Genomic DNA, 15,658 nt, shown 5'->3' with positions numbered 1-15,658 from the left:
CAAAGATGTGATTGTCACATAGATTAAAACATAATTATGACTATTATTGCTAGAATGGCATGATTGCTTAGAGCACTATGGCATTATAAGTTCTTCATGTAGCATTCTCTGGTGCTGTTAGCATTAGCATGGCTGTGGCTTTAAATGAACGTCTGCTTGTTGTGTTAGCCTGCTACCAGCTTAGCCTGGTACCTCTGGTTTCTCTGAGCCTTCCCAGCATAGCGCTACATAGCTTTCTCTAGCTTCCTCTGCAAAACCAGACCACCTGCCAACCCGCCTCTCTCCCTGCTAACCGGCAGTAACCCCGCCCCCCTCCCGCCACGCAGCCAAGCGAGACAGCTTTGCTCCTGTCATCAGCATCTTCCTCCTTTCCGCTAACAACGCTAGCTCTGACCGCAGGAGTGCTTCAGCTCTTCCTCCATAACTCCATCATTAACATACCATTAACATAACCATTTCATCTTCTCATTCAAGTATTGTCTTTGTCTTTCTAACACTTGTTGTTTTTTTTCTTTCTTCATCTATTGTGGACCTCACCTCAGTGTCCTTGATACGTTCTGATTTGCTTGCTCGCCCTGACCCATCCTTCTGTCTGTGTGCCCCCCTCTCCTCGTAGCCCTGACCCCCCTCTCCTCCTAGCCCTGACCCTCTCCTCCTAGTCCTGACCCCCCTCTCCTCGTAGCCCTGACCCCCCTCTCCTCGTAGCCCTGACCCCCCTCTCCTCGTAGCCCTGACCCTCTCCTCCTAGCCCTGACACCCCTCTCCTCCTAGCCCTGACCCCCCTCTCCTCGTAGCCCTGACCCTCTCCTCGTAGCCCTGACCCCCCTCTCCTCGTAGCCCTGACCCCCCTCTGCTCGTAGCCCTGACCCCCTTCTCCTCCTAGCCCTGACCCATCCTTCTCTCTGTGTGCCCCCCTCTCCTCGTAGTCCTGACCCCCCTCTCCTCGTAGTCCTGACCCCCTTCTCCTCGTAGTCCTGACCCCCCTCTCCTCGTAGTCCTGACCCCCCTCTCCTCGTAGCCCTGACCCCCCTCTCCTCGTAGCCCTGACCCCCCTCTCCTCGTAGCCCTGACCCTCTCCTCCTAGTCCTGACCCCCCTCTCCTCGTAGCCCTGACCCCCCTCTCCTCCTAGCCCTGACCCCCCTCTCCTCCTAGCCCTGACCCTCTCCTCGTAGCCCTGACCCCCCTCTCCTCCTAGCTCTGACCCCCCTCTCCTCCTAGCCCTGACCCCCCTCTCCTCGTAGCCCTGACCCCCCTCTCCTCGTAGCCCTGACCCCCCTCTCCTCCTAGCCCTGACCCCCCTCTCCTCCTAGCCCTGACCCCCCTCTCCTCCTAGCCCTGACCCCCCTCTCCTCGTAGCCCTGACCCCCCTCTCCTCGTAGCCCTGACCCCCCTCTCCTCGTAGCCCTGACCCCCCTCTCCTCCTAGCCCTGACCCCCCTCTCCTCCTAGCCCTGACCCCCCTCTCCTCGTAGCCCTGACCCCCCTCTCCTCCTAGCCCTGACCCCCCTCTCCTCCTAGCCCTGACCCCCCTCTCCTCATAGCCCTGACCCATCTATCTCTCTGTGTGCCCCCCTCTCCTCGTAGCCCTGACCCCCCTCTCCTCCTAGCCCTGACCCCCCTCTCCTCATAGCCCTGACCCATCTATCTCTCTGTGTGCCCCCCTCTCCTCGTAGCCCTGACCCCCCTCTCCTCCTAGCCCTGACCCATCTATCTCTCTGTGTGCCCCCCTCTCCTCGTAGCCCTGACCCCCCTCTCCTCGTAGCCCTGACCCCCCTCTCCTCGTAGCCCTGACCCATCTATCTCTCTGTGTGCCCCCCTCTCCTCGTAGCCCTGACCCCCCTCTCGTGTCCTCTGTGTTGGTATACCCTGGTCACATGACCCTGGTCGCTTCCACCCCTGAGATCTGGATCTGACCCCCCTGTGGTTCACCTCTCTTCTCCTTCACTCACATGTTGATATAATTAAACATCACAAATGTGCCACGAATGAACTCATTATTAATCATATCGCGGACCTGCAATGCATGACCAAAATAAACCATTTGACCAGCTGCAAGCTTATTGGGAAATAGCTGTCTGTTTGAAAGTACAAGCTAGCTGTGTCCCTACTATCTGGGTTATCTGCAGATGTGCAGATGAGAGTAAATATGTGACACGTTCTAATGCTTTGGTCCTCATGTCGGGATCTGATGTAACGATCGGCAGACTTTTCTTTAGAAAAATGTGAATAAGTTTCCGCGTTGTGGAAAATCAACGACACATCGCTAGTCAGCTAACACAGCTTGTTTTGTGAGCCTGCTTACAATTTAAAGTAGTGTTATAGTTAACTAGGTAGCATTGGGGGGATTACTCACCCGATCCATTTCGCTGCAGTATTTTGGCTCGACTAGCGAGTTTGTGTTGTGTTTGTGTGATTCTCAACAACCTTGAAACGTAGTTCCGTGTTTCAAAAGAAAAGTCTGAACATTTCGATTAAGTTGCCGACCTGCGGACCAAACGATCAAACTGTGTCACGTATACGACACTTTAAGACCTTTAGTGCATTTTGCCGATTCATTCTTACAACCTTTCCTCTTGCTCAGTCTTCCATTTCCTGTCACATGTGTGTTTGTGTTGCCCATCGTCACTTCATCTCAGCCCCGCTACTTTATGTTATCTGACCCAGGTTACCACAACATCGAGCTGGAGCTGCAGACCCCCACAGAGCTGAGCTATGAGCCCCCCACCCCGCTGCGTAGCGATGATTTCTTTGGCCAGGACGGCCCTAGCCTAGACACCCCCAGTAGAAGCCCCGTCAGACCCAGCGACCTGTCCCTGCCCCAGACCACCAGCACCAGCAGCCCTGCGGCGGCCCCTTCCAACGCAGAGCCCCCCACCGTCGTAGAGGAGGACACTCGCCTGGAGCCCCGGGTCCCTGCCCAGGGCCAGGGAGACCCCTCCAAAGAGGACGACACCGGGCCTAGCCGGGAGTCGGTGGTCTCCTCTGAGGCCAAGGGTGAGGCGGCGGAGGCGGTGAAGGAACCCTCCTCCAGAGAGGGCGATGTGGAGAGGGGTACCAGGGGTACAGACCAAGTGGATGCCCCGTCCCCTATCCCCGCCCCTGCCCCTGCCCCAGCCTCGGCCCCAGACGGCGGCCCCCGGGCGGCCGGGGAGGAGAGAGAGGGCGGTGGCGGCGGTGTGTCTGGTCTTGTGGAGGAAGAGGAGGAAGAGGAGGAAATGACCCAAGAGAAGCTGCGGTCTCTCTTGGAGGACATTGCGATGGAGGGAGGAGGCTCAGAGGACGAGGAGGAGGAGATGACGGAGGAGAGGGTGAACGCCATCCTGTCCCAAGTGGAACAGGCCGAAAAAGACATGTCTTTGATTGCAGGCTGGCACGGCGAGACGTCGAGCGTGCACGTGGAGCAGCCGCCCACCCCGGGTCGAGAGCTGAGCGCCGAAGGACTGGACGGACAGGGGACCAGGTGAGACTCCGCCTCCTCCGGGTCTCGTCACAGTCGCCGACAACGCCACGCTGATAGATATTAACAGCTGACAGCTGTCAATCTAGAGGGGGAGTGGTTGGGGGTGGGGTTAACCAGCTAATGTTACCGTCCATTACCTGTTTGGGGCGGCTGTGGCTCAGGAGGTAGAGAGGGGCGTCTAATGATCGCAAGGTCGGCGGTTCGATCCCCGGCTACTCCTGTCCACCTGTCGAGGTGTCCTTGGGCAAGACACTGATTTTCTGACGCCATTGGTGTGTGAATGTGTGTGTGAATGGCTGAATGAGAGGCCGTTGTAAAGAGCTTCGGATAAAGGCATAGCTATATAAGTGCAGTCTATTTACCATTTGTTTTGTTTGTCCTTTCAACAAAGTAAACTTCAAACAAAGTCAGAGAGAGACCCATGATCCGTGAATGACCGTGAGGTTTAGGCGGGGGAATTTAGAACAAGCTAATTGGTAGGACATTGATTTCGTTTTTGGTTTGAAAATGCTGAAGTAAGCATTCCGAGTCAGCAGCTTGATGAACAGAACCAAAGCGAGGTTGGCAGTCTGTCCTTGAGCTGCCTTCAAGGTCAAGAAACACATGTTTGTGGGGCAGCAGTGGCTCAGGAGGTAGAGCCGGCGTCTAATGATCGCAAATTCTGTGGTTCGAACCCCCCCGGCTAGCCACATGTCGAGGTGTCTTTGAGCAAGGCACTGAACCCCTAGTTGCTCCAGGGTTGCCGTCTATGTCTCTGACTCCTTGCCTATAGCGTAAAATACCAAATTCCAACAATTGACTGACAAGTTGATTGCATGGCAATAAAAAATAATTTAAAAAAAATAATAATAATAATAAGCAATAAGGGATCTTGTAATTGGATTGAACTAGCCCTGAACTATCTTCTGATTGCCCCACTGAACCCCAAATTGCTCCCAGTGAGCGGGCCGGCCGGCGCCTTGCATGGTAGCTTGCCGCCATTGGTGTGTGAATGTGTGTGTGAATGGGTGAATGAGAGGCCGTTGTAAAGCGCTTTGGATAAAGCCGCTATATAAGTGCAGTCCATTTACCATTTACTTATACGTATAGTACTTATATAGTACTCACGTCTCCCTGTTGACCGTAAGCCCCCCAGTGACCAAAGTGACGATGTCATCATGTCAATATCACTTATTCCGCGCTTTGGAATAAGGCGCTATGTAAGTGCAGTCCGTTTACCATTGACCATTTACCATCTACCCTCTCACAGCCCCGAGTTCTCCAGTGACTCTGTCGCCTCACCTGACAAGGAGGGGCAACACGCAGGGAAACAGAACGGAGAGCAGTCCCCTCCGGAGGCTCAGGTGAAGGGCCAGACCCAGACCCAGGAAGGAGGGGGTCAGGGGGGTCCCGAGGAGCAGAAGGCCCTGCAGGGCTCCGTGGAGGGGGGGCGGGGGGAGACCCAGGCGGCCCCGGCGGACGGCAGCACAGCGGGACCAAGCAGCACCGGGGAAGAGGCCGAGTCCCAGCACAACGTCCAGGTGAAGCACCGCTGCACCACATCACCAGGCTCACACACACCATATACGTATAACACCCACCATACACACCATACACACCATACATTACACCACACACACCGCTCACTCACCCACCAGGCTCACACACACCATATATACCCAGTAAACAAAGAGTCCAAAAGACGTCCTCAGGGAAGCCAGAATGTGGGTTCAGATGACGTCTTTCTAGGACGTCTTATGGACTACAGAAGACGATTCTGTAGTCCATAAGACGTCTTGAAGTCGTCATCTGGACGTCCTAGAAAGACGTCATCTGAACCCTCATTCCGGCTTCCCTGAGGACGTCTTTTGGACTCTTTGTTTACTGGGCACCGAGTGAAAATAAAGTTAAGAATCTTGACGTTAAGATTCCACGACAATAATAATGATAATAAAGGTTGATATGAACCACAAGGTCGATACAGCGACACAACAATACAGCTCAGTCCACACCTTTCTGTGTGATTTTGCCGAAATCTGAGCTCATTTGATGATGATGATAATGATGATGATGGTGATGATGATGATGGTGATGATGATGATGATGGTGATGATGATGGTGATGATGATGATGATGATGATGGTGATGATGATGATGGTGATAATGATGATGATGATGATGATGGTGATGATGATGGTGATGGTGATGAAGATGATGATGATGATGGTGATGATGATGGTGATAATGATGATGATGGTGATGATGATGATGATGGTGATAATGATGATGATGATGGTGATAATGATGATGATGATGATGGTGATGATGATGATGATGTGACTAGGAGGGTCAGAGAGACCACAGGTCCAGCTCTGATGAGGAGACCACAGTCACCACAAAGGTGTACCGCAGACGGGTGATCTTGAAGGTACCTGGTCACCCGCAGCACGGGCCTGAGCTGCTGTTGCTGTGCAGTCGCAGTGTGTGACGTGTGCTGCCAGTCAGTGTGTGTGTGTGTGTTGCCAGTCAGTGTGTGTGTGTGTGTGAGTGTGTGTGTGTGTGTGAGCATGAGAGACACCTGGGCATGAAGTGATAGGCTCCCACCACCGCTCGCTCTTCTTAGCCCAGTAAACAAAGAGTCCAAAAGACGTCCTCAGGGAAGCCGGAATGTGGGTTCAGATGACGTCTTTCTAGGACGTCCAGATGACGTCTTTCTAGGACGTCCAGATGACTCTTTAGGATGATTCTGTAGTCCATAAGACATCTGGACATCCTAGAAAGACATCATCTGAACCCACCTTCCGGCTTCCCTGAGGACGTCTTTTGGGCTCCTTGTTTACTGGGAACCCCGCTGCCTGTCTGCTTGCGTTAGCTAGGCTACGTCACTGGCTGTAGCGTGTTTCTAGAGTGGTTTGCTCAACAGCAGCTCTGATAGAGGTTTGTGTGTTTGGTGATCAGTGATGATGAATGGCGTTTTTCACCCAGCAGCTCTGAGTTTGAGGAATGCTAGTTTTGATCTGTCCTTTGAATCCGTTTTTCTGTGTAGGAAGCAGGCTAATTTACAAGCGGCCAACTAGCGGTCGTTGTGTGTAAATAGCAGCTTGAGCATTGTAAAGAGTGACCCCCGAGGCGGCTCTTTTAGTAGGTAAAAAAGGCACGGTTGTTCTCGTGTGAAGTGCTTGCTTTTCATCTCACCGGTTTGAGAGCTGTTTTCCTTTGCAGAGATCGACCAGATATCTCTCCTGAGCGTGATGACGCTAAGCTAAGCTAACTAACCCTGGTGCGTCCGCAGGGGGAGCAGGCCAGAAACATTCCTGGGGAGTCTGTCACCGAGGAGCAGTTCACAGACGAGGACGGCAGCGTGGTCACCAGAAAAGTAACAACCCTGTGTCCTCCTCACACTCCCCCTTCATGTCTCATCTGCTCCTCCCCCTAGCGCCTCCTAACATGACTCTTTACCCCCCCTACCCCCCCCCCCCCCCCCCCGACCCACCACACCACACCTCCACCCACCCACCCAAACCCTTCCACAGGTCATCAGGAAAGTAGTGCGTCGTGTGGCAGCGTCATCAGAGGAGAGGAAAGGAGCATCAGGAGGAGGAGGAGGAGAAGGAGGAGGAGGAGCAGGAGGAGAAGGAGGAGGAGGAGGAGGGAAGGGCAGGAAAAGAAACAAACGCTCCAAAAAGACTAGGTTGGATGAGCCGGGGATGGAAGAGCTCTCCTCCTCCTCCAAGCCCCCCGCAGCCCAGAGAGAGAAGGCAGAGGTTGGGCCTCAGGTAGACTAGTAGACTAGCTGGTTTGGTTTGCAGTGTGGAGTGATGCAGTGGCATGCCGTCAAACAGAGCTCTCGTCTGGATTGCTCAGAGTTTTTGCTGTGGTTGAACTTTGAACTCTCACGGTCCGTGTGTGGTTGAACCCTCACGGTCCCTGTGTGTGGTTGAACTCTCACGGTTCGTGTGTGTGGTTGAACTCTCACGGTCAGTGTGTGGTTGAACTCTCACGATCAGTGTGTGGTTGAACCCTCACGGTCCCTGTGTGTGGTTGAACCCTCATGGTCCCTGTGTGTGGTTGAACCCTCACGGTTCGTGTGTGTGGTTGAACCCTCACGGTTCGTGTGTGGTTGAAGTCTCACAGTGTGTGTGGTTGAAGTCTCACAGTGTGTGTGCTGGCTGGCTGGACAGTGAACCTAGAGTAGAAATAACCTGCTTGGGGGCGAGGGAGGGGGGGGGAAATAAATACTTACACTTTCTTTTTTCAGCATGTCTCTTTGGACGACAAACTTCCCCGTTGCCTTTCGTGTGTGTGTGTGTGTGTGTGTGTGTGTGTAACTCCTCTGTCTGTGTGTTACAGCCAGGAGACGGTACCAAGGGCAAGGTAAAGGAAGGGAAGCAGGGGAAGAAGAAGGATCAGTCGTAACAGTCGTGTTCTCAGCCCGGTATGTTCCGCCCAGCCTCAGGCCACGTCCTCACGGAGACAGAACCCTTTTTTTTTTTTTTTTCCTTCAAAAAAGTTTTTTCAGTAAACACGAAGTCGTCTCAAACGAAACCACTGAAAATGATGTAACGCTGCCACAAATTACACCAAACACAGAGAAGAAGAATGGAGCATGCGCAAAACTCGTGCGACGAACAATCACACGAAGAACAACAATATTACTGAATAGTATTCAAGCTCCCAGAACGCGGTTCTGTGTGGACGAAACGTCCATGCGATAAAAAAATGTTAGCAGATACACCCAAATCCGTCTCCGTGTGGACAAGGCCTCAGTGTTGTAGCTAAGGGTATAACCTAACAACTCACAAGCCTGTCTGAAATCCTGTTTTCCCGAGCAAGTGGCTCAGTGTCGTTACAATGGAGTCTAAATGTCCCACAATGGCAGTCTAGCTCCCTCTGCAGGCCAGAACGCGCCATGTTCCCCACAGTACCACAATGGCATTCTGCTTTCAGGACACTTTTGCAGGCCCTGTGAAACACAGCAAGCTCACCGTCGCCACAGTCTGGAAAAACAGATGACAGATTAGCGTTGCAGATTAGCGTTGTATTCGTAGGTCATGTTATCATAGCTGGTTGATTATAGCAGTTGGTTATGTAGAGAGCCATTAACAAAACAAAGTGTACACAGTAGTGTATCTAAGTATTATATATTATTACAAACGCTGACCTAATTTTTAACTGTTCGTTTCAGGTTCGTTGACTTTTCGTAAATTAAATATCCTGGGAGGGAGATGACTGGAAGACGCAGGAGATCAGCCAATAAGAAGAAGGCATGTCTGCAGGAGATCAGCCTATGAGAAGGCCCGTCTGCAGGGGATCAGCCTATCAGAAGGCCTGTCGTCCGCAGCTTTCACATTAACGCATGGTTTTCAGCAAGACAAAACTTTCTTTGATTTCGCATGAGCATGACAAAGTCACTCTTCTGTCAACAACCTGGGGGGGGACACTCCACCTGCCCCCTGACCTGCCACGGAGCCAGGAGAACACAGGAGCGCTACTTCCTCATCGTTGTCCAATGAGAGGAGAGTCTACAACAGCAGCCCCCCCCCCCCCCCGCCCCAGGCCTCTCTGTGACCAAAGATGGCCTAAAAAAAAAGGAAATTAGTTTGACAGAAGCAGAGGAACACTTTGTGAGTCACCTTCTCCACTCGCCTTATCTTTAGTTTTCCTCCTGGACCCAAAGCACCCTCGGGATGTCAAACGTGGTTCTGTTTTTTTTTAAAATGAGAAATCGGTGATTTTGTTGTATATAAATGACACTGTACAAATTCTAAAGTAAAGTAGCTCACAGATTACGTTTATGCACTGGTAGGACGGCTTTGCTAAAGTGTGTTTAAAAATGAAAAATGCCAATTATTGATTCCACTGTTTTAGGAAACCGCCTGGGTGTAACTTCACATTATTCATGTTTAATTATTATTATTATTAGCAGGAAATGTTTGTAAATGAAAAAAACACTCGCTCGATTTCAACCAAGGACAATAATAATTTCTGTAAAACCTACTGCGACTGCTCAGAAAATCTGTTATGTGAAACTATTTCTTCAGAGTACTAACATTTACATTTTGACGCATGTGATCCACCTTCTTTATAGTTTTTTTATTTTTATTTGCAAAACACTGTATTATGGATACACACACACACGGGGGGGGGGGTACTTCTATCTGTGTACACTCATAACCCTTCTTCCACTTGTCACTATTACTGTTTTTGTTTTGAAAGAAATATACATGATCACTTGAGTGACAGAATAGAGATGCTTCATTGTAATGCTGTTATGAAGACACACTGTGCCAGGTGCAGTGGAATTACGCCTCTACGATTATAAGCTTGGAAACATGAGAGAGCAAACACCCGAATGGACAACGTGGAAGGAGTGAACCCATTGTCACTTTTCAACTATCACGTGTATTGGCTATGAGATGTAGAAGTCTTTCTGTAATGCCAATAATTTGTAATCATTCTAGCAGTGTAATGTTAGGTTTTAAGGCTGCTGTGGTTTTAAAGGGCATTTTTATTTGGGGTTTTGGTGAAATAATATTTCCTTATGTTGAATCTTCACATGAGATCACCTGAAAGCATTCATTGATGATATAGATCTGGTTACATACGTATGAACAACCAACATACACTGGATGATCCAATTATTTAAGCATAAAATAAAGTGTGTTTAAAAACTGATCATGAGTGGATCTGTGTTTGTCACTTATCATAATGTATAGAAGACTGCAACATCTTCCACATAATTAGCTATAGGCTTGTTTAAACTAGTTTGTTCGTTTGTTTGTTTATTAGGATCCCCATTAGCTAATGCCATGACATTAGCTAGTCTTCCTGGGGTCCGAACAGTGGTGGTTTAACAGTAGTTTAACTGTTCCTCCAGCCCGGTCACAAAGTGAACAGTGGTGGTTTAACAGTAGTTTAACTGTTCCTCCGGCCCGGTCACAAAGTGAACAGTGGTGGTTTAACAGTAGTTTAACTGTTCCTCCGGCCCGGTCACAAAGTGAACAGTGGTAGTTTAACAGTAGTTTAACTGTTCCTCCGGCCCGGTCACAAAGTGAACAGTGGTGGTTTAACTGTTCCTCCAGCCCGGTCACAAAGTGAACAGTGGTGGTTTAACTGTTCCTCCAGCCCCGTCACAAAGTGAACAGTGGTAGTTTAACTGTTCCTCCGGCCCCGTCACAAAGTGTGCCTGAATTGTCTGACTCTTTGTTTTATTGAGGGAATGAATCCAACAATGACGTCTCTGACTGGCAGCGCGAGCCTCGCTACAGGACCGGATTGTCCAGGGCCCAAAGTGTTCCCTCGCTTCAGTTGCATGGAGCGATGGCGCCCTCTTCTGGACCTCCTGGGCATCCTATCCTCAGTAAGGCCCAGCCTGTCTTCTTTCTGCAAGTCTTGAATAATGGCTTACACATTACGAGCTTACATAACCCTAACCCTAACCCTAACCCAGCCACTTACTCCTTACCAGCTTACATAACCCTAACCCTGACCCAGCCACTTACTCCTTTACCAGCTTACATAACCCTAACACTGACCCAGCCACTTACTCCTTTACCAAACATAACCCTAACCCTAACCCAGCCACTTACTCCTTTACCAGCTTACATAACCCTAACCCTGACCCAGCCACTTACTCCTTACCAGCTTACATAACCCTAACCCTAACCCAGCCACTTACTCCTGACAGCTTACATAACCCTAACCCTAACCCAGCCACATACTCCTTTACCAAACTAAACAGTGGGGTCTGGCTGGTGAAATGATAGACTGTTCCATTTAAATTAATTTGGCCAAACTCAAAGGGTGAATCCCAATTCACCACTCTGGCTCCGTTTTCACCCCTAATCTCCATTTTGCGCGTTCACGTGTAGCCGTAGTGGCGTCCCAATTCATTACTCATTTAGGGTTAGGGTTAGGGTTTTCCATGGCTCCGTTCGGAGAAAATCTTGACATCTTACTGATGAACACCTGAACTCAACCCTGAGGATTTCCTCAGCTCAAAGCCTGACCCCAAACATTAATGAACTTGTACTCAAGATGAGACACCAAGTATCGGGCTCAGCCTCAGACAAGTGAGCAGAAAGGATTTGGACTTGATATTTCTTTGAAGGGAATTATAATTAGTTTCTCCAGTTGAATGGACCCAGGGAAATGTTGCCTAAGAAATTAATGCAACTGTTTTGCACTTTTGCAAGTTTGCACTAACTTTTCTAATTTTATTATAAAAGACAGTCATTGGTGAGGATCAGAGCAGCACACTGATTTGTTTTTAATGCATGCTGTTTCATTTGTGCATTTATCTTGCCGTTGAGCTTTGAATGAAAATAACATTTTGCTGTTTACCTGTTAAAAAAATAAAAATAGAAAACGTTTTCAATGTATTTTTATTTATGTTTACTTAATTTAATTTAATGTTTAATGTTAAGTGAAATATAGGCTGTGTTATTGGTATTGGTTCAATATGTGCAATAATTGCGAGTTTTAATAAACATTGAACCAGCCCGGCCCTCAACTTGTACCATTTTTTTTTATTTTGGCCCCCTGTGTATTTGACTTTGACATGACTGGGTTAGGGTTAGGGTTGGCTCCGTTCGGAGAAAATCTTGACCCTCGTTCGATTCGGAGCCATGAGACTCCGGCATGCATTGCGAAACATCTACAGAAATGTTCTTTTCGCTCTCGTAATACGGAAGCAAGCCTGAAATGTCATTTGCTTTTTCTGGAATTACTTGTAATTAAAGACTTGAAAAAGTATGATAACCATCGTATTATCTTAGTTCAATGTCATTACAATGCATTATAGACCTTTTATTTATAACAAGCATAACCAAAATATCGCTTTTATGTCGGTGCTGTGTCTAACGTGACAGTAACGCAATGCTGCATGACAGTCGAGCATTTCAGAGATGTACAATCATAAATCAATTATTACCTGTGGCGTTTGACAGCGGATGATGGTACACATATGTAAAGTTATCTATCAAACGTTCGGCTGACTTGTACATGATGCGCATTTTGACCTATTTCCACCCGCAATCTAATCCGAGCAGTTGTTATTATGTAATATTATTAATGGGTTGTATCATTCATTTCAATGCATTATAGACCTTTTCTTTATAACAAGCACAACAACAACAAAACGTTATTATGCCGTTATTGGGCCAAATACATTATGCATTATATATTATGCATATTTATAACAAGCATAACAAAATGCTTAACATAGAACGTTTCACAGTCCAGCGCGCTCAGGACACCGGAGCCAGCAGGAAAGACCGGATCACTCAGTGCGCGTTTGTCACAGGCTGGAAGTGTCAAGCACAGCGCGATTTCCATTTCAGAGATGTACAATCATGTTTATTTAGAAATAAATTATTACCTGTGGTGTTTGACAGCATGATAGGCGCGAATCCCCCCCCCCCCTTGGTGGTATATGACGCTATAGTTGTTATTATACCAAAACAACCGGCAATCTAATCCGAGCAGTTGTTATTATGTAATATTATATGTATTAGTATGTGTGCCATTGCTGATGGAGGGCAGTGAGCGGGAGACTCATCAAGGACATGTAGTTAACTAATGCAGTGGACAGCGGCTGTTTCTCCAGCGTTCCTGTCACATCGGATTTCGTAACGTCATAAAATTAAATATGTAAGTCATGCATTTTTCCATGTTTCCCTTTGATGGCATATGACGCCGTAAATGTAACTAAAGTTCAGCCTCGAAGTTGTTGCACTGTTGTCCTAAATCAAGCAGGGTTGGGCCGTGTTAGTACCTGGATGGGAGACCGCCTGCTGTAAGCTTTTCGTTCCTCCGCGTTACCGAGGAGAGGCGCGTGCCGCGGCCGATGAGAGTGTACTCTTTCCGGATAGACATGTATGCATGCTCTCGGGGTTCGAAACATAACTTCCCGGGGTGCCAGCGGGGTGGTTGATGGCTCAAAATGACCGTATACCGATGGTGAAGTTAGTAAAGTAGTATTGTGTTTGTACCACCTTCATAGCCGGTGTTATTCACAGACAAACACGGTGCCCGGAGGCACCCTTTGCGGGTTAATAGCTGTGGTTTACCGTGGGTTAGGAGAACAATTCAAACGTGTCCGGATAGGGGAGAGGACAGGGAATCTGAAACCATTTGAATGGTATCGATACGACACAAATCCCGGGTAGAACTTCTCTCCCCCATGATAATGAAGCATTATTCTTTTTAATTTGATGACTTGTTTGATCGATTGATAGCGTTCAATGCTTTTCTACGATACTACGTGTAATGTCACTTGGACATAGAATAATAAGACACTTGAGTCTGGGTTCAACAAAGGTATAACCAGTTTACTTCGGTTCATGTATGTTCATTATCAGCAGTCGGGCTGCCCGATCACGTCTCTTCACTATACTGGCTCCCCGCTGGTGGAATGAGCTCCCCACGGCTGTCAGAACGGCAGAGTCACTACCCATCTTCCGTCGTAGACTGAAGACCCATCTCTTCAGGTTACATCTTAACTGCTCCTCCTGAGACATCTTCTGACCCTCACCACTACGTCTCCTAAAGACAACCGCTTTCCCCTCTACTGTGTCCCTAAGAACTTCTATTGCCCCCCTTGTACTGTTTCTCAGTTTCTCCAGTAAAAAAAAAAAAAAGTTTAGAAGAAGGTGATAGGAGAAGGTTTTTCCTTCTATCAGTGGCCCCGGGCCCGAGCTAGATTACTCTTCCTGCAACGAATGGTGGATTGCTGATTCACATGCTTAGTATTCAAATGTATTGATTGTAAGTCGCTTTGGAATAAGGCGTCTGCTAAATGCCAAAAATGTAAATGTAAATGGTTCTCTCGACACCTGTCAGTCACCTAGTGGTATATCATGAACTCTCTCTAAGGCGCATGCGCTGTCCTGACTATGAATTAACCCATTAATTACACTACGGATGACGTATTAGGGTTGTCCCATGAAGGGTTGTCCCATTTCCCCCGGGAAACCACTACGGCTATGGCTCCAAAACGAGTGACTCCAAAACGAGTGACTCCAAAACGAGCCGTAGTGGTAAAAAAGAGAATCGGGATTGGGCCTAACTCTACTCTATGCAGGTGTACCTACCTGGTGTTAACTCCTCGAGAGGTACAACTGTTATAGCTCCTTTCTCCCTTAGAATGGAGATTTCCTCCTGGAGAATATTGGCTCGTTCGCCCTGAGCTCGAGAGTACAGTATTTCTCTGAATGGGGGTGGAGCGACACAGAATTGGAGCCTGTAGCCCCTTCGTAGTGTCCTCAACACCCAGTCTGACTGTGTGCAGTCTGCCCATTCCCGCTGATGCGTGGAAAGCGGGCTGACTGGCCACACCGTCACATGTATCAGACCATACAAAGTTATTTCTACTTTTTGTCTCTCACACTGGGTATTGCTACCCGTAACCGTTCGGAGTATTCCTACTCGCAGAACAGGGAGTATTGCTACTCGCGTCGTTCAGAACGAGGAGTATCGCTACTTTTTTTGTTCCGAGCAAGGCGAGTATTGCTACTCGAATCGTAACACGGGGTATCGCTACCCCGAGTCAGAGTATTCCTACTCTTCAACAGAAGTATTTCTACTCCTGTGAACGTCAACGAAGTGCAGTTTAGCAGCAGAGCGCCCGTCGGCACGAGTTTGGTCGCTCGTATCTGTGGACTGTTTAGCTCTAGCCACCCGCACAGTTGTTGTCAGCTCCAGTGAGAAGCGAGAAAAGGTTTTTGAATGACGACAGACGCCGTGTGTACGCCTTATATAGGAGGAGGGTCCCGTCCCTCGTGACACAAGCGTCGCCTGGGCCAGCCAATGGGCTGGCGCAGTGTAATTCAGTTTCTGATGAGGTCACGCAGGGGGCGTTCCCATAGTGAGATACGAAACGAATACTATGAAAGAGAACTAGGAGGAAGAGATTGCTAAATCTTACTACACAGATCACACAGATTGACAAAGTGTACTCTGTCACTCCATCGCCAGACTTATATAGGGAACGCCTCTTGTTACAAGCAAAATATGATCTTCCTTCCACCACCCAAACTGAAGAACTGTTATTGAAATCTAGAAGCAGTTACTATGAATATGGAGACAAAACAAACAAACTACTAGCTCACCAATTAAGACAGATATCTGCTTCACATTTGATCCCACAAATCCAAATTCCGACAGGTATAACCACAGATCCGCAACAAATTAATGATCAATTTAAGCAATTGTATACCT

At 48.6% G+C, this 15,658-nt stretch overlaps 1 protein-coding gene across 1 annotated transcript in view; it reads left to right on the top strand.

Moving 5' to 3' along the window:
• Positions 1-10,053, top strand: part of LOC308167452 (ankyrin-3-like) — a gene marked incomplete at its 5' end in the record, with an annotated part of 128,951 nt that extends 118,898 nt beyond the window's left edge. Inside the window, 7 exon segments of the mRNA XM_080541870.1 lie at positions 2,665-3,460; positions 4,710-4,980; positions 5,784-5,867; positions 6,732-6,815; positions 6,973-7,215; positions 7,790-7,874; positions 8,625-10,053. Coding sequence (XP_080397996.1) covers positions 2,665-3,460; positions 4,710-4,980; positions 5,784-5,867; positions 6,732-6,815; positions 6,973-7,215; positions 7,790-7,855 — 1,544 coding nt within the window. The 3' untranslated portion in view covers positions 7,856-7,874; positions 8,625-10,053.
• Between the last annotated feature and the right edge of the window lie 5,605 nt (positions 10,054-15,658).

The sequence above is a fragment of the Nansenia antarctica genome (assembly GCF_963989245.1).
Source record: "Nansenia antarctica genome assembly, chromosome: 11".
NCBI lineage: Eukaryota > Metazoa > Chordata > Actinopteri > Argentiniformes > Microstomatidae > Nansenia > Nansenia antarctica.
The sequence above is the reverse complement of the archived record's forward strand: the minus strand, read 5'-3'. Positions and strand labels throughout refer to the sequence as shown.